At 39.9% G+C, this 22,105-nt stretch overlaps 2 protein-coding genes across 2 annotated transcripts; both read right to left on the bottom strand.

Moving 5' to 3' along the window:
- Nucleotides 1-585: 585 nt before the first annotated feature.
- LOC104215079 (uncharacterized) lies at nucleotides 586-1,225 on the bottom strand. The gene is made up of 2 exons (XM_009764827.2): nucleotides 800-1,225; nucleotides 586-693 (listed from the first exon to the last, which is right to left on the bottom strand). The coding sequence occupies exons 1-2, from the start codon at nucleotides 1,223-1,225 to the stop codon at nucleotides 586-588; spliced, it is 534 nt and encodes a 177-aa protein (XP_009763129.2).
- A 382-nt stretch (nucleotides 1,226-1,607) lies between these two features.
- On the bottom strand, nucleotides 1,608-2,024 carry LOC104215080 (uncharacterized). The gene has a single exon (XM_009764828.1). It carries the CDS (start codon nucleotides 2,022-2,024, stop codon nucleotides 1,608-1,610), a length of 417 nt encoding a protein of 138 aa, XP_009763130.1.
- Nucleotides 2,025-22,105: the final 20,081 nt, after the last annotated feature.

Here is a 22,105-nt window from a genome sequence, read left to right as displayed (position 1 = left end):
AGTAGCATCAATTAGTTGATCTATATGTGGTAAAGGAAAGGAATCTTTAGGGCAAGCTTTGTTCAAGTCAGTATAGTTTACACAAACTCGCCACTTACCATTCTTTTAGGGCACCACTATAGTATTAGCTAGCCAATTAGGATATTTTGCCTCTCGAATAGACCCGATTTTTAAAAGCTTTTGTACATCATTCTAAATCACCTGGTTTTTGAAAGATCCTTGCTTCCTTTTTATCTATTTGACAGGTGGGTACTTGGATCTTCATTCAGCTTATGGGTCATCAACTCCGGTGGTATACCTGTCATATCTGAATGCGACTAAGCAAAGCAATCTGCGTTAGCTTTTAAAAATTTAATTAACTTACCTTTCATTTCTAGGCTCAGGTTGGTTCCGATGTAAAATTTTCTTTCCGGCCAATGTATAAACAGCACCACAACTTCGAGTTCTTCAATTGTTGTTTTGATGTTTTTGTTCTTTTATAACTCTTGAACAGTACCAGCCTTGAGTCTACAACCGTTTGTTTATCTCCAGTTGAGATTTAAGTTGTTAAACCCTCAACTGAATTCTATAATTGCTATTTTTCGTCTACAACGTCGTTTTTATGCTTGAATCTGCCACTGAATTGATACTTCTACAAGCTTGTTTATCACCACAGATTTGTCTAATTCCCCATTGGGAAGGGAACTTAATAACCTGATGTAAAGTAGATGGAAAAACATTCATCTCGTGAATCCAAGGTCTATCGAGGATCATATTGTACGCCATGTCCATATCTATCACTTGAAATTTCGTAGATTACTCCTTCTGCGAATGTGGTGAGCACTATCTCCCCTTTAATAACGATGCTTGAATAGTCAAATCCAGATATACGTGCTTTGGGTACCAATTTGTCATTAGCTTGCATCTCATTTATCACTCTTAAAAGAATGATATTTATAGAGCTACCTGGATCAATCAAAACTTGTTCGATATTATTATCATGTACAAGTAAAGATATTACCAGTGCATCATTGTGTGGGATCAACACGCCATCTGCATCTACATCATCAAATGTTATATTGTCTTCTTCCAAAGCTTGGCGAACTCGCTTTCTGTGGGTAACTGTGACTTTCGACACCTTTTTTGCAGCTGTATATGTCACACTGTTGACCTCATCTCCTCCGCTTATCACGTTAACCGTTATTTTCAGTGATGGAGGTTTTGGTGGCTCCTGTCTATTCTTCATATATGCTTGCTTACCCTTCTAACTAAACAAATTGGTTAAATAATTTTGTTTTAGCAATTGCTCTACTTCACTTTGTAGGAACCTGCACTCTACTGTTTTGTGACCGTGATCATTATGAAACTCGCACCAGAAATCTGGGTTTCTTCTGCTAGGGTTCCATCACATTTTTTTTGCCACCGCACCTTATCTCCCATACTTCTTAAAATAGTTATGTTTACCTTGAAAATGCTATTTACAATTATATTTGATTTTGTGGTTCTAAAAATATGTGATTTATATTAATATTAGTTGTTAAGCAATAGATGCTCAGTGTAAGTAAAAAGAATAAGATATGCAAACCAATATTGTCACAAGGTTGGGCCTCGAGGTCTAGCTAGGGCAGCTAGCAACGAACGATTGGTGAAGAAACAATGGTAATGAAGGCCTCAAAGAATCCAGATATACGTGCTTTGGGTACCAATTTGTCATCAGCTTGCATCTCATTTATCACTCTTAAAAGAATGATATTTACAGAGCTACCTGGATAAATCAAAACTCGTTCGACATTATTATCATGTACAAGTAAAGATATTACCAGTGTATCATTGTGTGGGATAAACACGCCATCTGCATCTACATCATCAAATGTTATATTGTCTTCTTCCAAAGCTTGGCGAACTCGCTTTCTGTGGGTAACTGTGACTTTCGACACCTTTTTTGCAGTCGTATATGTCACACTGTTGACCTCATCTTCTCCGCTTATCACGTTAACCATTCTTTTCAGTGACGGAGGTTTTGGTGGCTCCTGTCTATTCTTCATATATGCTTGTTTACCCTTCTCACTAAACAAATTGGTTAAATAATTTTGTTTTAACAATTGCTCTACTTCACTTTGTAGGAACCTGCACTCTGCTGTTTTGTGACCGTGATCATTATGAAACTCGCACCAGAAATCTGGGTTTCTTCTGCTAGGGTTCGATCACATTTTTTTGGCCACCGCACCTTATCTCCCATACTTCTTAAAATAGTTATGTTTATCTCGAAAATGCTATTTACAATTATATTTGATTTTGTTGTTCTAAAAATATATGATTTATATTAATATTAGTAGTTAAGCAATAGATGCTCAGTGTAAGTAAAAAGAATAAGATATGCAAACTAATATTGTCACAAGGTTGGGCCTCGAGGTCTAGCTAGGGCAGCTAGCAACGAACAATTGGTGAAGAAACAATGGTAATGAAGGCCTCAAAGAATCCAGATATACGTGCTTTGGGTACCAATTTGTCATCAGCTTGCATCTCATTTATCACTCTTAAAAGAATGATATTTACAGAGCTACCTGGATCAATCAAAACTCGTTCGACATTATTATCATGTACAAGTAAAGATATTACCAGTGCATCATTGTGTGGGATCAACACGCCATCTGCATCTACATCATCAAATATTATATTGTCTTCTTCCAAAGCTTGGCGAACTCGCTTTCTGTGGGTAATTGTGACTTTCGACACCTTTTTTGCAGCCGTATATGTCACACCGTTGACCTCATCTCCTCCTCTTATCACGTTAATCGTTCTTTTCAGTGACAGAGGTTTTGGTGGCTCCTGTCTATTCTTTATATATGCTTGTTTACCCTTCTCACTAAATAAATTGGTTAAATAATTTTGTTTTAACAATTGCTTTACTTCACTTTGTAGGAACCTGCACTCTGCTGTTTTGTGACCGTGATCATTATGAAACTCACACCAGAAATCTGGGTTTCTTCTGCTAGGGTTCGATCACATTTTTTTGGCCACCGCACCTTATCTCCCATACTTCTTAAAACAGTTATGTTTACCTTGAAAATGCTATTTACAATTATATTTAATTTTGTGGTTCTATAAATATGTGATTTATATTAATATTAGTTGTTAAGCAATAGATGCTCCGTGTAAGTAAAAAGAATAAGATATGCAAACCAATATTGTCACAAGGTTGGGCCTCGAGGTCCAGCTAGGGCAGCTAGCAACGAACGATTGGTGAAGAAACAATGGTAATGAATGAAGACAGCCTTTTGCGGTTAATAATGGGCAATAAATGAATAACAATAAATGAACAGTGAGTGAACAAGCAATAAATGTATAGAATATTCGTTGAGCACGTTCAGGCAAGAAAACAAAGAATGTAGTGTTGCGTTCAATAATTTGTGTTCCCCTTTAAAAAATGACAAGAGTCCCCTTTATATAGGAGAGGAGAATCACAACATAATACATGTCTAATAATAGCGAGGAAATGCTATTGGTACAGCTGTATAATGACTCAGTACAAATTTGTACTATTCTTGCAGACCTGGTCAGCTTTAACCACGTGTCCTTGGGAGCATTCTCGCCTTTCTATGATGATCATCGATTTGTACTACCTCGATGTTGACCACAGTGAACCTTCGATACATTCCCTCGAGGACACACCTCGGGGTCACACTTCAAATTTTACTTCGAGCTCCTCGAGGTCGGGCATGGAGTGCCTCAGTAGCCCCAAAGTGGAACTCTTTGATTTTGGCCGTATACAGATAGTCCCCACGTTTCATAGAATAGAATGATATGAATGACTTTGACCTCGATTTTCTCGATCCTCTCATGATGACTCCATGCTCGTGACGTAAGCGCTCGAAGTAATTGAAACATCCCATCGGTTCGTCTCCCTAGAAGCATTGAATATACCGCCAGTCTATTTTACCAAGAGCGTTGATTGCACCGCCGATCCGTATCCCCAAAAGCATTGATTACATCATCGATTCGTTACTGTCCCTCTATATATAAGGGATTGCTTGAACCGAAACTTCACTCATTCTTTCTTCAACGGCCTTTAGCCCTTTCCCTTCTCTATATCCTCCTCCAAACTCCTATTTTTATGGTTCTAACTTGTGACCATAAGGTCATACGGCATCAACTTTGTCAGTTATGCCATGGCTCTTTTTCAAAGCTTTTCCCCACTGAGTGGGATTATACTGAGTTGTTGTTGTCGTTGTTGTTATTGGCCCAAAATAATGAGAGGGTCATCGAATATTTTTTGTATCAGAAGATATGTGGTCCTTACACTGCTGCTCATCTCTCTTAACTTCATCCTGGTGTGACGCTTCATTCCTGCTGCTTTCCGTGGAGTGAGGTGGCACTATCTACTAACTTTTGGATCCTACACCGTTACAATATCTCAAGAAGTGGCTTCACAATAGTAGTGCTGACGAGATCCGTACTCGCCAAGTTTCTCACCCTACCACAATTTTCTTCGCTTGTTAAAAGCTTCTGCTCTTTGGCAGGCTATAGCATTTTCTTGATTTATTGCTGTTTCGGAGGAAGTTCTCAAAGAATCCACTTTAAAGTTCGAAATGGAGTCCCCGGGGAAGAGGTTCTCGAAGATGTTTCTCTTGAGGATACACCCTCAAAAGTAGATTAGGGCTTTGGCTGCTGTTTTTTGCTTCTTTATTTCTGTGTAAGGGCCCCTCGTGGGCTTCGTAAACATCTCTTATTCATATAAGAATTTCTTCATTTTGCTTTCGATTTGTATTGAACTTCATTTTGCTTTCGTTTGTGATAAATGCAAGTGTATGACCCTAATGATTAGTCCGAATATTGGGCCTCGGGAATAGTAAACCCTTAGGTTTTTAGTTGATTAATATGATGCTTCGTAAAGTCTTTTATTATCCCTTGGACTAAGGTTGGATTGATTTGATGCTAACTTAGGTCACCGAGACTTCTGAGTCCGAGTTGAGTGGGAGCTGGGCCTTGATTTTTGAAATAAAACCAGCCTGTTGATAGCCCTCGAGTGAGAATTTTCTCGAACTCAAGTGGCCTTTAGACTTAATAGTCGAGTGAGCGTTTGCTCGAACTTGAAATAAAGATAGCCATGAGGCTTTGTAAATAGTCCCTGAGTGAGGACTCGCTCAAACTTGGGTAGCCCTTGGGATTAACAGTCATGTGAGCATTAGCTCGAACTCGAAATACAGATAGCCCTGAGGCTTTGCAAATAGTCCCCGAGTGAGAGTTTGCTCAAACTCGGGTAGCCCCTAATTCAGCAAAAATTTGTTGAAACTTTGAAATAAAGATGGCCCTAAGGTTTTATAGATAGTCCCCGAGTGAGAACGTACTCGAACTCGGGTAGCCCTTGGGCTTAATATTCGAGCGTGCGTTCGCTCGAACTCGAAATAAAGATAGCCCTGAGGCTTTATAAATAGTCCCCGAGTGAGAACTTGCTCGACTCGGGTAGCCCTTGGGCTAAATAGTCGAGTGAGCATTTGCTCGAACTTTAAATGAAGATAGCCCTAAGGCTTTTATAAATAGTCCCCGAGTGAGAACTTGCTCGAACTCGGGTAGCCCTTGGGTTAAATAATCGAGTGAGTGTTTGCTCGAACTCGAAAGGGAGATAGCCCTAAGGCTTTATAAATTTTCCCCGAGTGAGAACTTGCTCAAACTTGGGTAGCTCTTGGGCTTAAATAGTCGATCGAGCGTTCACTCGAACTCGAAATAGAGATAGACCTGAGGCTTTATAAATGGTCCCCAAGTAAGAACTTGCTCGAACTCGGGTATCCCCTGGGCTTAGTAGCCGAGTGAAGGTTTACTCAAACCCGACTCGTAGATTGTTCTTAATAATTTCTAACAAGTTTATTCCCTATGCCTGGGCCCTGACGTTAACATCATGACACAAGTGGTTGAAATGAATGAAGGGTTGCTTTTTGTACGATTCCCAAAATCATTAATTGTAGGCAGCTGACGGTCGACCTTTTGGCTTCCTCAACACGTTTAAACAAACTTTATAAATAGACAAAACCCCATAACCTCGCAGATTCTACTCTCTCAATGCTTCAAAATTTTCATTTAGCCCTTTTCAATTTCCTTGAACTCTCCCTTCTCTTTTCTAACAACATTTTCCATTTTCTCGGATCTTTAGAGATGGCCAAAACTTCTAAATCTATTCCTCAAAAGGAAAATGCTTCATCATCTTCACGAACGACCAAAGGTAAACTGGTAGTTCCTCCTAGCATCAATGAGTGTACTCCCGGGCCTTGCGATATGTCTTCTGATTTCCAGATCAAAAATTGTTCCTCCATTCCAAGATGATGCGAACCCGTGTCTCGATACATCAGCCTAATAACTGAAATTGAGGAAGTGAAAGTTAACTGTCATTGGGGGAAGGTGGTGCAAGTAGAGATTCCTTCACTTGGAGAAGACATAATCAAGCACAAAGCCGGTTTCCTCAGTGTATACACATATCCTTTCACCTTAGGCCCGGTAGGAGCCTCTTCAACACCGATAGACCCAGTGATCCTCAATTTCTGCAGTCAGTATCTGGTGATGCCTGGACAAATCTATCCATCATTCTAGCGCATCGTTTATCTGATTAGGTATTTCTTAAACATGGTCTAGGGGATGCCTTTAACCCTTTATCATTTGATTAGACAGTATAGCCCCCAACTTTATCATGGTGTCTTGATTAAGTTAAAACGTCGATCCCCGAAGGCCTTTTTGCTAGCATCGACGAAGTCAAGGACCGAGCGTGGATGAGCCACTTTGTTTGAGTCAGGACCTCGTACCTAATCCCCGCTGAGAGAATGCCATTCCCCGAGAAATGGAATATGAATCGTAAGTAAACTGTTTAGCTAATCAAATATATTTTCTTGCCTTCGAATTAACTCCCTTTAGTGATATAATTGTCGAGTGGTACCACTGTGCTGTCAAGGATATTTCGAGCTAGGTCTGACAACTCGATTTGACTTGCCCTTATGCTAAGTGTGTGTGGCATGATCTGGATAAGACCCGTTGGGAGGCCAAAAAACATGGCGAGTTTTTATTTCTATCATACTTGAGCTCCTTAGAAAGGATATCTTTTGATAGTACTCACATCCTTTGTGCCTATGCAGGCCTTGGAGAGGCCATCTTGATGAGGGAACCCTCGCCTGGGGAAGCAGATACCCAAAGCCTGCTAAGGAGAAAAAGATAAAGAAGAAATCACCCGCTGGGTCCCCGAAGCCAAAAATGGCTAAAGTTCAAAAGCTCGAGGCCGATTCAGTGGCCTTAACTCGGGAAGAGACCGAAAGTCTTTAGGCCAAGGGCGAAAACGATGATGATTGTCTGCTGGCATTTAGGGGGAAAAGAAGTGTTGTTGCCTCGAAGTCTACCGAGCCGAAGGTGGCTAAGAAGGAGGCTGCTGGAATGGAGGCCACCGAGGTGGTCCCGACCCGAGCTAAGGGAATTATTAAAGGGGTCTCAAACGAATTCCTCGGGCCGACCAACGACCAAAATACATCGAGTGCCGAAAGGCGTCTAGTTGATGAACTCGAAGAAACCAATAATGAAGCCCCTCGAAGGGGGGAGAGGGCCCCAATTGAACCGTTTGGGGTGATTGATGTAGATGAACCTCTGCTGGGACCATCATTCTCTCCTAGGCAAATATGGGATGCCCAAGATAAGAAAACTACCGTCGTGGGGGCATCCCCTAGAGAGAATAGTATGTTTGAAGGATATTTTGCTGGGGTTGAGGAAGGCCCTGATATCGATGCCTCATTGATCTTTGAAGAAGCCGAGAAACTTTGAAAACAGGTAATCTTGACTTGACCATTGTATTCTAAGTTTTGATTCTTGCTTTTCTGACTCATTTCCTCTGTGTTTTTAGGACTTGATGCTCTTCAACCAGGCTTTTTTCAAGTCACAAGCTGAGTTGGCTCATTGTGAGGACGAATTTAGGAAGCTCACTTCTGAATTGAACGAGCTTAAGGCCCTTTATGCCCAAAAGGAGGGGGAGCTAGGTGACCTTCGAGCTCATTTGGAGAGGATGTCTTGAGAGCGGGTCGATCTTAATGAGCAGGTACTACGACCTTCGTGGGCTTATTTTTTCGCTTTAGGCAATTGAGCGTTTGATATATTAATTTGATTCTTTCAACTCAAGCAAAAAGATGATCTAATGCGAGAGGAGCTTAAAGTCAAAGATACTGAAATCCTTGGGCTGAAGCAATGCATGGATGAGGTGTCCTCCGATAAAGAAACTCTTTGAGAGAAGCTGACCTCGGTTGAGCGTCAACTCCAAGGGGCGAGGGGAGAAAGCCGTAAGTAAAATGATCTTCATGACAAATTAGTTACTGAGCTATTTGTAGCTAAGTCCAAAGTTGTTGCGCTCATATCCTCGTACGGAGAAGATGATGCTACTGCAAATGCTAGAGCCAAGAAGGTATCCAAAGAGGCTGAGCTTGAACTAACCCTGGAGCATGCCCGATTAAGATCTCGGAGGCAGGCTCTTGAGGATGTATATGCAGGGGTATCGATTTACCTGCCGAGATCGAGAGGGTGAAGGCCCTAGAGGAAAAATCGGTAACTCTGCTTTCTTCCAATGATGGTTCAGCCAGTGGTTCGACCAACGGCTCGGAGGATGATGAAGACGAAGGTGAAGTCCCCGAGGGGGAGGAGGTCGTTGATGCTCCAGGGGTCAAGGGCCAGGCAGTTGAAGTCACAACTTCTGAGGGAGCATCGTCTGGTCAAGTGACCCCGGTGGTAGATTAGGTTTTCATTTGTTCCTTTTTGTGTAATGGCTCCAAGCGTGAGCCTTGAAAATATGTCTTCGTGAAACTTTATCATATATATGTATGGATCTTTGCTTTTCATCATTTCTTGTCTTCCCTTCGCCTTTTGGAATAAATTTTGATGCTTGTCAATAACTAGTCTGGTGTGTCGGACTTATGATATAAACCCCTCAGGTTTTCATGCTCGATGAATGATTGATAATAGTTAACCATTCGGGGTTCGGTCCTCGAGTCAAATTTCGACCTGGGGCTATCGACCCTCAAGTTTTTAACATGTTGGCCCTTAGGCTCTTTAGATTGGCCTTTGGGCTCTTTGGGCTAGCCCTTAGGCTCTTACGTAGTGGCCCTCAGGCTCTTTTAGGCTAGCCCTTAGGCTCTTACGCATTGGCCCTTAGGCTCTTTAGGCTCTTATGCATTGGCCCTTAGGCTCTTACGCATCGTCCCTTAGGCTCTTTTTAGACTGGATCGATGCGACCTCTAATATGGCTATAGTTTTCCCTCATTTTGGCTAAAGACTTTTTGAAGTTTTGATTATGCCTTAGCATGTTTTATGTTCGCCCGACTCTTCGATGGCTCAAATGAGAACCTTGATTATTTGTCGATATGTGACGATAGCTGAATACCTTGGGAGGTTTGCTTGAAGGCTAAATTTTCGAAACTTTTTCATCGGAGGATGATTGTTTTCGAAGCCTTTTTATTGTTCGGGGCTAACATTATCGAAGATCCTTTGCTTAAGCCAAGGGTAGCCTGATTAACCGGTTATTTTCGAAGAATTTTTGAAGTATTTGGAGGCCTTTAATTTTGTGGCGGCAGTCAGACGTCTCCGAGCCGCGTTAATTTGGCCGTAGCCTTTTAGTTCGACCGTAGTCTTTATGTTTGGCCGTAGCCTTTAGTCCTCGTGTGCTGTGACCTTGGCGTCTATATTGAGGTTATGTCTTTTTAGGGGTCTTACAAGTTAAAACATATAGACTTGGCCTTAATATTGGTGTTATGCCTTTTTAAAGTCTTATAAATTTGAGCACGCCTTGTTGAGGTCTTACATATTTGATGTTGCCTCACTGAGGGCTTACAAGCTCGAAGTTGCCTGATCAAGGTCTTACAAATTTGAGTTTTTCGACGGCTCGAAAAGTTGACTGTCCATGACAGTCCCCGAGTATTCGAGAGTTTCTGGCCCTTGTGTTGTCCTATGAGAAAGTAGTGAAATTCTTCGAGGCACAAAGTGTTTTGATAATCAAAGAGGCTTCTTTGATTACTTGATATATGTGTACATGTCCTTTGCCTTTGGAGGCTCGATTATTCTACATGGACACGGTTCATTTAACCGTATGGGAGGTCCTCCTAGGCATAGTTCGGTTTCTTCCAAGGGGTGACCTCCTGGGGTGATTCCCCCTAGTATTCGGGGTTGATTGAATAGAAGCCTTGAATATTTGATGAGTTCTACTTAGGTAGCATATGGATGTTGCCTCGTTAGAAACCTCGCCGATAAAACCCATTCGGGATAGAACCTGATCTAAGGGATAAATTGTGCAACACATGCTTTGAAACCCAAGGTCTTTGAGCTGGAGGGTGCCTCGATTCCTCTCAATCGAACACCTGCAATAAGTTAGTATAAAACATAAATGAAAAGGGAAAGGGTTGCACCTTAGTAATGATAGCATTTGAGCCTCGATACATTTCAATTGCTTGCTCCGAGGAGGCGGCACGATCCTTTATTCACTCATTTGGATGTAGCCGAGAATGTCGGTTGTGGCTACTACCTGTCTATTTGCTTGTCTTTTTGCGTCAATGTCGGTGCCGTATCGTGCACCGCAAACATCTCTTTTGTTGCATGCTGCTCTATGTACACTGTTTTTACTCCATCCTTGGTTGGAAATTTCATCATTTGATGAAGGGTTGATGGCACTGCCCTCATACTGTGTATCCACGGCCTTCCAAGTAAGGCATTGTATCTCATGTCACCTTCAATGACATGAAACTTGGTATCTTGGATTGTAACGGCCACGTCAACTGGGAGGATGATCTCCCCTTTCGTCGCCTCGCTTGCCATGTTGAATCCATTGAGGATTCAAGAGGCGGGTACGATCTGGTCGAGCAGTCCGAGATGCTCCACCACCTTTGACCTAATTATGTTTGCCGAGCTACCTAGATCCACGAGCACACGTTTAATTTGAAATTTATTCAAAAGAAAAGAAATTACCAGTGCGTCATTATGAGGCTGAGACAAGGTCTCGATGTCCTCTTCGCTGAATGTGAGAGCATCCTATGATATGTAACTCCGTGTTTGCTTTTCCTTGGGGATGGATATTTGCGTCCGTTTGACAACGGGTCCATGTGGGGAATCGACCCCTCAAACGATCATGTGGATGACGTGTTGTGATTCTTCTAGTCCATTCTTTCCGTTCGCCTCTCTTTCTCAAAAGTGATTCTTGGCTCGATTGCAAAGGAATTCTCGAAGGTGCCCTTCGTTGATCAGCCGGGCCACCTCCTCTCGAAGCTCTCTATAATCCTCGGTCTTATGATGTGAATGCCATGGTATTCGTACATCAGGTTGGGGTTCCTTCGGGAAGGATCTGACTGCGCGGTCTTTGGCCATCTGGTATCCCTGATTCTACTCATGGCTGATACGATGTCCGAAACATCAATGTTGAAGTTGTATTTTGACAATCAGGGTGCCTCCACTGGCCTCGAATGCCCGTCGAACCCAGTCTTGCTCATAATTTCCTGGGAATTTCGGCCTTTACCTACTCCTCGATCATTTCGAATTATATCCCGTCTTGAAGTGTCTCTTCAATCTTTAAAGTATGGCTGATACCTTTATTTTCATGATCTCGACTCCCTTTCTGTAGACTATGATTCCTTTGCTAGGAGCCTTCTTGGATATACTGAGCTAGAGGGGGCTCCCAACTGGTCATCCTCGACCCTGATCTTCGATTGGTATCTATTGTGTATATCTGCCCAAGTCACGGTGGGATGCTAAACCAAATCTGCTTTAGTGGCTTCGAAGCTATCGAGCTTCGTTCGTTCAAGCCCTGAGTGAAGGCCTACACTACCCAGTCATATGAGACTGGTGGTAATTCCATCCGCACCATCTGAAAGCAAGATACAAATTCCCTTAGCATCTCGTTTTCTCTCTGTTTGAATTTTGAAGACATCGGACTTCCTGGTGGCGACCTTGATGGCATCAGCGTGTGCCCTCACAAAAGAGTCTGCCAACATGGCAAATGAATTTACTGAATTTGGGGGTAGGTTATGATAACACATCATATCCCCCTTTGACAGTGTTTGTCCAAATTTCTTCAATAAGACAGACTCAATTTCGTCATCCTTCAAGTTGTTCCCTTTTACAACACAAGTATAAGCGGTAACATGCTCATGGGGTCTATGGCCCCGTTATACTTCGGGACATCGGGCATTCTGAATTTCTTTGGGATGGACTTCGAAGCCACACTTGGTGGGAATGGTTTCTGTATGAACTTCTTTGAATCTATGCCCTTCAGAATCGGGGGTGTGCCCGGGATCTGATCGACCCTCGAGATATAAGTCTCCACCTTTTCATCGTTAGACTCTATCTTCTTTTCTCCTGATTCAATCCTTTTAGTGAGGTCCTTGATCATCTTCACAATATGGGGTCCATTGCTGACCCATTGTTACTCGATCTCTCTAGTGCCTGCTAGACTTGAGGAGCCGTTTCCGGTGCTGCTGTGCTAGGAGTTTTTTGTTGACTCTGCAGCTAAGGAATGGCCACTTGTTGTGCTTGCAACATCTCAAAAATTACTTGAAGGCTAACTTCTCTTTCCTCCCCGTGCACACTTCCATCAGTATGAAAGCTTACATCGACATGCACATCATTGTGTGAGTTGACGTCGATGGGGATTTGTGCTGGTTCCACCCCTGGGTTTTGCGGTGGTATACCGGTGTCTGCACTGTTCTCTCCGTGAAGCCCTGTACCGTTGTTTTCTGGTGCATTTGCTGAGTTAGACATTTTTGACCTAAAATCAGAGATTCTTGGACAAGAAAAAGTATGAAGGATAACTTGTGTTTTCAGAAAACTAGCACCAAAACAATCACTATTATTTTTAGCCCCACGGTGGGCACCAAACTATTTACCTTGAAAATGGTATTTACAATTATATTTGATTTTGTGGTTCTAAAAATATGTGACTTATCTTAATACTAGTTGTTAGGCAATAGATGTTCCGTGTAAGTAAAGAGAATAAGATATGCAAACCAATATTGTCACAAGGCTAGGCCTCAAGGTCTAGCTAGGGCAGCTAGCAACGAACGATTGGTGAAAACACAATGTTAATGAAGGCCTTAAAGACAGCCTTATGCGGTTAATAATGGGCAACAAAGGAGGAACAATAAATGAACAATGAGTGAACAAGCAATAAATGTGTAGAATAATCGTTGAGCACGTTCGGGCAAGAAAGACATAGAATGTAGTGGTGTATTCAATAATCTGTGTTCCCCTTTACAAAAAGACAAGAGTACCCTTTATATAGGAGAAGGGAATCCCAACATAGTACGTGTCTAATAATGACGAGGAAATCTATTGGTATAGCTGTATAATAACTCAGTACGGATTTGTACTATTCTTGCAGACCTGGTCAGCTCTAACCACGTGTCCTTGGGAGCTTTCCCGTCTTTCCATGACGATCATCAATTTGTACTTCCCCGACATTGAGCATAGTGAACCTTCGATACATTACCTCGAGGACGCACCTCGGGGTCACACTTCAAATTCTGCTTCGAGCTCCTCGAGGTCGGGCATGGACTGCCTCAGTAGCCCCAAAGTTGAACTCTCCGATTTTGGCTGTATACAAGCTACCAATTCAGATGTGCTAACATCGAAACTGTAACCACCAAACTTTGCTTTTGAACTAATGTCGTTGTTCCGCGTATCTCGCTCCTTTCTAAACTTGTGACAAAACCGCATCTTTGTCCCTTGATCTGGAATCGTACCTTGGGTTCTCTTGTTTTGAACGTGAATCCATTCCAGCTAGTCCCATGAAAGGTTCGTACCTGTTCTTACTGGACCTTTTTTTAGTTTCTAGGCGCCTTGAACTTGTTCTTTCATTTCCTCGTGGTTGTGTGATAGTTTCTTCTTCTATCCGCAGTTTCGTGCTATACCTGTTGTAAACATCATTCCAAGTTGTTGCAGGGAACTCTCGTAAACTTTCTTTGAGTCTCCTCGTGGCTTTTGAGCTTTTTTCATTTAGGTTACTTGCAAACGTCATGGCCGCCCAATTATCCGGTACACGCGGTAACATCATCCTTTCACGCTGAAATCTATCCACAAATTCCATTAGTAGCTCTGTATCTCCTTGTTTTATTTTGAAGATGTCTTCCATCCTCTTTTCAACTTTTTGAGCTCCCGAGTGTGCTCTTATAAATGAATCTGCAAGCTCAGCAAAAGAATCAATAATATTTTCTGGTAAAAGAGAATACCATGTTAGTGCTCCTTTTGTGAGTGTTTCGCCAAATTTTTTGACCAGCACCAACTCAATTTCTTGCTTGGTCAAGTCGTTGCCCTTCACGCCAGTTGTAAATGCAGTTACATGATCTCGTGGGTCAGTTGTCCCATCATACTTCAGAATATCGGGCATCTTAAACATTTTTGGAATAGGCAAGGGAGCGACACTTGGCTTCCAGGGCTGTTGAGAATATTCATCGATATCCACTGCTTTAATCACGAGTGGCACACTAGGTATCTGCTTTATACGATCATTCATCTCCTTGAGCTGTTTTTGCAAAGTTAGTACTAAACTTTGTAAATCAGAATTATTTGGAATACCTGACCTTCCATCGTGAGATTCGCTGGAAGTTCCTCCACTGCCTGAATTAGCAAGTCCCGAGCGTGGATTCTCTATGGTTGCAGTGTTATTTCGAGGTGGAGTTGGTGGTACAGTTGGCAACCCACTAACAAAAGCTTGAAGAGTGATGTTGACCTATTCTACAATTAGTTGCTTCAATGCATCATCAGCAGTTTGACCTTCCCCTTGTTGGTCATTCACATGTGATGTTGATCTGTCAGGTGGCCCTTCTCGGAAATGTTGAGGAGAATTTTGGGGTGAAGGGATTGGAGTTTCATTCTCTTGTTGATTCTGTTGGTTCAGCTGATTTTGTTGGGTTTGTTGGTTTTTGTTGTTAGCGGTCGACGTGACTTTTTGACAAGAAAATGAATTTGGATAGTAAAAAGATTATCAGATTCCCGGCAACGAAACCAATTTGTTTAACCAAAGAATTACATTCTCAGTCAAAGCCTATTTTAAGAAGTACTCGGACTACTGATAATCAAGAAATTCAATATTCTCTCAATGATAAGAAAGGAAATTAGAATGTGAAATAGCAAAGTGATCAATAGAAAGCAAAACAAATTAATTGTATTCCAATAATAATCAGAACATGTCCTTACAAGTGAAATCTCCTTCCCTTATATAGGAATCTATAAGTACAATGTTTATTCTCTTTTATGACTGAATCATTATGAACATTAATAATATTAATAAGGCATTATAATTGGCAATCGTAATTGTTCATGAAGATTCTGTAACGTCTATGATCATTCATGCACATTAATTGGCGATTCATAAATCTTCCTTCTTTACTGTATTGATTCATTATGACGGTGTCTCTTCATATAACAATTCAGACTCGAGCGACCATACCCTTTTTATCTCGTGGGTGATTTGCTCGTACCTATTACGACTCGTGCCTCTTTTAATGCATCTCTCAAGTTCTCACTTTTTTAGTGGTCCACGTGTAATTTCTATTTTTACCAATACAGTAGTAAAGACACCAATTGCTATCAGAACAGAATCCACGTTTCAAAAAAAGAAAAACACAAAGTTATAGTTGGCATAAATAATCCCAAGGATGAACCGATAACATACTAGATCAATCCTTTGAAAGATATTCACTATAGTTTTGAATCATCTGGTCATAAGTCTGATGCTGAGTCCAACAACGAATCTTAGTAATTATCTCCTCGAGGAGGTGAAGAAGGGGAAGCGTTATCAGTTGGGACATGATACTCTGGAGGTGGCAGAGACAGCTCCTAAATCAGTAACCTTTTGTACCTAGGCACAACAATTCAGACCCTAATACTCATCCTGGAGTAGTTGCACATTTGTTCTTAATGCAAGTTCATATGCGTTTTGCAGTTTTGCTTGATATATATTGTCAAAATCGCATCAGAAAATTCACAAGTAGTTATTAGCAGTCAACCACGAACCATAAAACAATTGTCAATTAACAGTATAATCAAGTCAAGCGTTCTGTATTTCACCTTGTCATGGGCAGCATATAACTATATCCAAAAAAATGAGTTGCAGTAGAGAAGGTTCCAAGCCAGAGCATAGCTTTTCAGGTTACATTTCCACAAGTTTCTGAATCTTCCCGTCAAGACTGGGAAGTCTCAGTCTAGTAATGAGCTATACACATTTGTCACACCTCTTTTTTACCTACACCCCGAGGGGTATATGAGAGTTTTTTCCAATTTAAGTAACAATCAAAACGGGATTATTTTATTTAAAATCAGAGTCGCCGCTTGGGATAATTTATGGTGTCCCAAGTCACCGGTTACAATTCCGAATCGAGGAAAATATTGACTCTGTATTACAGTCAGCGAGCCAGAAATTCAGGTAAGGAATTCTGTTAACCTGTGAGAAGGTGTTAGGCACTCCCGAATTCCGTGGTTCTAGCACGGTCGCTTAACAATTTATACTTGGCTTAAATTATTTAATTACGTGTTTAGAACCTACATGCATTTTACCTTTACCGTTTTTAATTGCGTGATTTATTCGTACTTAAAAAATTATCGTGTTACGCGTACGTATACTCGTATGGTTTGGCGTGTCAAGAGTCATGTCACGTGTATGTGTACACAATTCACAACACTTAGTTTATTTAAGAAAAAGTTTGGTCAAAGTCGCGCGGACGCGTAACTTGATTTATTTTGAAAATCGTAATTATGTCACGCGAACGTGTACACAATCACGATGATTGATTTGTTAAGAACATACCTAAAAGCATACTATCGATTTGGTTTTGAGGTAAATATATGGAAGTAAGATTTTCATGGCTCAACAGTGAGCCTTCCTCACTCTCGCATTTTAGGATTAAAATTTCAAAATTAAATATTTGCATTCTTAAGAACTAAGTTTATAGAAAACAAAAAATATTATCACACAAAGCAACAAATCTGGCTAATATAGAATACTGAGCAAAACATAAAAAAATGAAACTTTATAGTCTTCTGATATTAAAATAAAACTTCAAACAAGCTACCTAACGCACTTTATGAATTATATATCTTAAACACATAATCTTTCTTCTCTCCTTTTTTTAAAAAAAATATTCCTACTTAGAAATTTTCAACTTTCATGGCTAAGCAGTTTAAAAATTGTACACTCAGAGAGGAAATCTTTTCTTTATGTAAAAGAAACTTACTATAATCTTATAAAGAAAATTTATTATAGTTTAAGGTCTATTCGCAAGGATAATTAGAAAAAGTTAACCTATTTATGACTTAGGGATACTATATATATTTTTTCACAATTAACAATGCTTTATTATTATTAAAATTTTGGTTGAAGTTGCGCGAACGCATACCTCAAATCTTTTAAGAATTTAATTTGTAATTGTGTTACGCGAACGTATACATAATCACAATACTAATCTAAATCGGGCCTAAAGCAAACTATGATTATTTGATTCATAAAAAAAACCACATCTTTGAAGGCCAGGGAAATTTCGCTGAATGGCTCGCCCTGAGTTCTAAGGATAAGACTAAAATTAATTAAATGAAGGCCATGCAATTGTGATTTTGGCATGGCACACATCAATTATAATATAAAAGGGTATTCAAACTAATCTTCGGAGGACCGTAAACTATTTATATGATCTAACATGGCACTCATCCAACTTATTTTAAGCAATCTAATTACTTGAACCTTAAGCGGAATTCAAAATTTTTTATTTTTATTTTTAATGCTTAAAGAAAACGACTTGGGCCCATGACAACATTTGCATAGAAATAAAGAAAAAGCCCAAGAATGATAACTTATCTAAGAGGCTCCACAATTCCAATTTTATGAAATTTTAGCGGAGGAGTCTAAGAGAATGAAATTTTTAGCTTATATATGCGAGTGAACAAACCACAAAATTGATCCAACTGCCTACATGGGACACTTAACATCTTAACCTTGGAATAAACCATTGGGGTCGAGTGAAGCCCAAACCATCCCATAGCACACAAAACGACCTTTAATAGCTGGGCTGAAACCACAACCCAGTTTTAGTAAATGAGTCCAAATCACCTTTAAAAAAGGAAATTTTTGTTGATCAACATGTTTAACAATATAATTACAATTTCAAACAAGCCTATTCATGGTGCTAAATTTATCTAATGCAGTTCTTAATCACATCCATTTTAACACAATGATTTTAACTCCTGGAATCTAGCAAAGGACACCACAGTAATCAGGATTCCCCAAGTAAAGGACAAGCCTTTGCTAATATAGATATCCCCACAAGACCATTCTGATTACATGCTTGGGCAATAATTCCAACAAATTTAACACAAAACAGGAAATGCAAACACTGATTCCATAATATAAGAGATATATGTAACATAGCCTGAATTTCCTATTACATTAAAGACAGATTCTATAATCCATTTGAACCATAGTTTGATTCAACCCCATTCTAGTTCTTATACTAGCAAATTCCAGAAATTAGTACTATTGTACACTCAAAAGGCCATTTCAAGTAAGAATAAAGGCAAACACCCAAGCCATATCAATTCTAAGTATTTTTTACAGCAAGTTTAACAATAAACTTAAGGACCATTTACAAACACAAAACAAAACTTAACTGCCTTCACTCTATTCTATTGGGGTTCATTCATTCTTGCCACAGTTAGTACACATTCAACTCAAACCATCACCTGAATATATAATCATCCCAGATAACTGATCATGCTATCAAAGCTCGAATGAACTACCGAATTAACTAGACCCAATACTATTCACAATACAAGTTTACTTATATTCAAACACCTAATCTAGGGTCTAATTCAATTGACAATTTGTTTTCCAAGCTTTGTAACAGTCCCAAAGCTGATACAGAATGAAAAATTAACTTATTCAAACTAAGGTTAAATGAAGAACCTATTGAAAAGAGACAAATTGAAACAGTGCTGTTAAATAACTAAATGAGAGTCATGCTTTAGATCTCATTCTCATTTCATTTCTTCAAATTTACTTCACAAAAACAATAGAGTTCAGGATCATATACCTGGAAAAGAGGATAAACAAAGAAGAAATGAGATTCAGCAAGCTCAAGCGACAGCAATACAACAAATAAGCCTCAGATTCAAACAACCAAGTGTTGAGATCAACCCAGAAACCAGTAGAGTATTGACTTGTTCAGCAAACTTCACACCCCACTCAAAACCAAATCCAATCCACTTCAAACACTCAAATGAACCAAAATAGATTTGACATATTGAAAATTTGAAAATCGAAACAAGAGAGATCAATGAAACAGTAAACTAGGATTCATTTCAGGAATTCGAAATCTAAGAAATCGCCAAGGTAACTTAATGAAACAGTAATTTCTACAGCTGCCTGGTATTTTTTTTTTCAGAATTTCTCTCTATATCTATCTCTGCGTGTTTCAATCTTAAAATCTCTGTCTTTTTCAATATTTTCAAAAATTCTTCCTTTCTTTCCACTCTGTATTTTTCAGTATTCTCAAAATGTTCTCTTGTCCGTCTTTTAACACCTCTCAAGTTTAGCCTTTTTATAGGCATTCATTTTAGTGTATCCTCCATTATCAATTCATCTTTTCATTTTTAACTACCCACTAGCTTAGTGCTTTCTTAATTTAAACAGCTATTGCAATCCCAACCCTACCACTATTAGAAACTTCTTAAGTAGGTAAAAACTTGAATTATACTTATATTAATCAATTCTTATCAATATAATTAAACAAAAAGTTAAGCCAAACTATTGAACTAATCCTAATTATTCTGACTAAGTGATTAAACGAGATACAATTTCACAGTCTTAAAACAAGCTGATGTCCTAATTATACGAAACAAATCCACAAAACCAATCTTAAAGAAATAACCAGTGAACAGAAATAATTATACCAGAGTACTGATCGAATTTCAATTGAAATTGACCAAAGAAAATGAGAAGAGGTAAATGACCATTGGAATAAAATTATTCAAACAAACACAAAAATATGAAAGAACTTACCGATTAAACTGGAAAAGCTTGGTACCCTGACTTTCCGATTCCATCGCCAAATAATGTTAGTCACTTGTTCTTTGTCAAAAAAAGTGAGTAACACTATTTTGTGATGAACTCAGCTCTAAAATTATCATCAGTCTTGAGTTCGGGTTTGGCTCTTCGATTTAAGATTGGAGTAGATTGGGCCTCATTCGAAGGAAACTGGTTATGGATTAGGGAAGAGAGGAGTGAGGGGGTTCTACAGTGTGAGTTTGGGGCCGATTGGGTAAGCTAGGGTTCGGGGATTTTGGGACCGGACTGCTTCGATTGAAGATTCGAGAAGTACTAGGGTGATTCGAGGGAAACTAACTACAGTTTGGGGACGAGGGGACGTAGAGGGTCTTGGGGTGTTATTTTCAGGTGGGTAGGAGCTGGTGCCGCCACCGGAGAAAGTTAAGGCGGCGCTAGGGTTCATCCCTTTGATCTGAAATTCGAGGGATTCCAGGGATAAGGTTTGTGGATTCGGGACGGGGAGATGAAGGAGAGTCGATGGTGTTAATTTGGGGTTGTTTGGGCACCGTCCACCGCCGTGGGCAATTTCCGACGGGCGGAAGACGGTGGTGTGTCGGTTGGTCTCTAAAGAGAGACGAAAGAGGAGGGGGGGTTCTGAGAGGGGTAAGGGGTTTTGGGTATATTAAAGGGGTAATTAGATTAGGGCCGTTGGATGATGAGAATCCAACGGCCATGATTGATCCTTTAATGAAACGGGGTCGTTTGGTGTAGCAACTGGGGCGGACCAGGTTGGAGAAGACGTGTTGGGTCGGCTAAAGGGTGAAGCTCGGGACCGTTCGATCATAGGAGATCGACGGTCCTGATCAAAACTTATCCAAACGACGTTGTTTAGGTGACAACAGGGCTGGACCGGGTTGGGACGTGTTTGGGCTGGACTGGGGCGGGTTTCAGGTGTATTTGATTTGGGCCTGGGATTTTAAATTAAATTGGCCCAACTTCTGATTTCCTTCTCTTTAATTCTTTTTCTTTTCTTTTCTTCCTTTTTTTCAGAAAATTAAGACTAAAATCCTAAATTAAATTATAAAACCAAATCATCCTATCAAAAATACTAATTAATTCTAAATAATAATTATTACACATAATTAATACCAAATTAGAAGAAAAATCGCAAAATTTTGACATTAAACACTAAAAATGCAAAAATACGTTATTTTTTTGTGAAATTTTTTATTTTTGTAAAACAACATTATACTAAATTAACCAAAAAAAAAATTAAAATAAAATCCTAAGTGCAGATACTATATTTGTTATTTGTATTTTTTAATTCATTAATAAAATTAAATATGCACACAAAGATATGCAAACAATCAGGAAAATCGCACATTAATTCCTAGAATAACACATAATTAAAGAAAAAAACCTTATTTTGGGAATTCTTTTGGAGTAATTCGTGTGAGGCAAAAATCACGTGCTCACAGCTTCCCTCTTTGCCCGGAAACATGAAGAGTTTTCGTGCAAAGATAAAGTGTGCGGATACGAGCGATTTTTGCCCGTTTGAATACTCCGTGGGAAGCATTTTTTGAAAGATTTGACCGAACCTCTGCTTCAAAGGTTTCCTACATATCCTTGGCTATAAAGGAATCAGGTCAATGTAGTTCGGGAAGTTTCGGTAGCTGGGACTACCATGAAGCTGTGATTTCACTGTTACTGATGTTGCTGCTGATACTGCTTACTGACCTCCTTATTACACCATGACAAAATGAAGAAGCTAGACTAAGCTATAATATATGCTTTACAAAGATTTATTTTCAAACTTGGTCTTGTGACTGTTGTTGCCTTGTTGACTTGTATTTTCTTCAGAAGTTCCTTTGTTGCTGACTTGAATTGTATTTTTGAGATGCTTTCCCTCTCTTCCAGGCGGGTACCTGATTGCTGAACCTTTTAAATGTCTTCCTTTGACTATTATTTCCTTTCCTCTATTCTCCAGGCGGGCGCCTGATTACTTGAAATTTGAATTGTATTCCCTTGCTCTCCAGGTGGGCGCCTGATTGCCGAAACTTGAAGTGTATTCCCTTGCTCTCCGGGTGGGAGCCTGATTGCTGA

This window comes from Nicotiana sylvestris, chromosome 8 (assembly GCF_000393655.2).
Source record: "Nicotiana sylvestris chromosome 8, ASM39365v2, whole genome shotgun sequence".
NCBI lineage: Eukaryota > Viridiplantae > Streptophyta > Magnoliopsida > Solanales > Solanaceae > Nicotiana > Nicotiana sylvestris.
This window is presented reverse-complemented; position numbering and strand designations above follow the sequence as displayed.

Coding starts and splice junctions, on each gene's coding strand:
- LOC104215079 (XM_009764827.2), bottom strand. CDS start 1,225: ATGAAGAATAGACAGGAGCCACCAAAACCTCCATCACTGAAAATAACG. Junction 694..799: donor TCACCACATTCGCAGAAGGA/GTAATCTACGAA, acceptor ACTTTACATCAG/GTTATTAAGTTCCCTTCCCA.
- LOC104215080 (XM_009764828.1), bottom strand. CDS start 2,024: ATGAAGAATAGACAGGAGCCACCAAAACCTCCGTCACTGAAAAGAATG.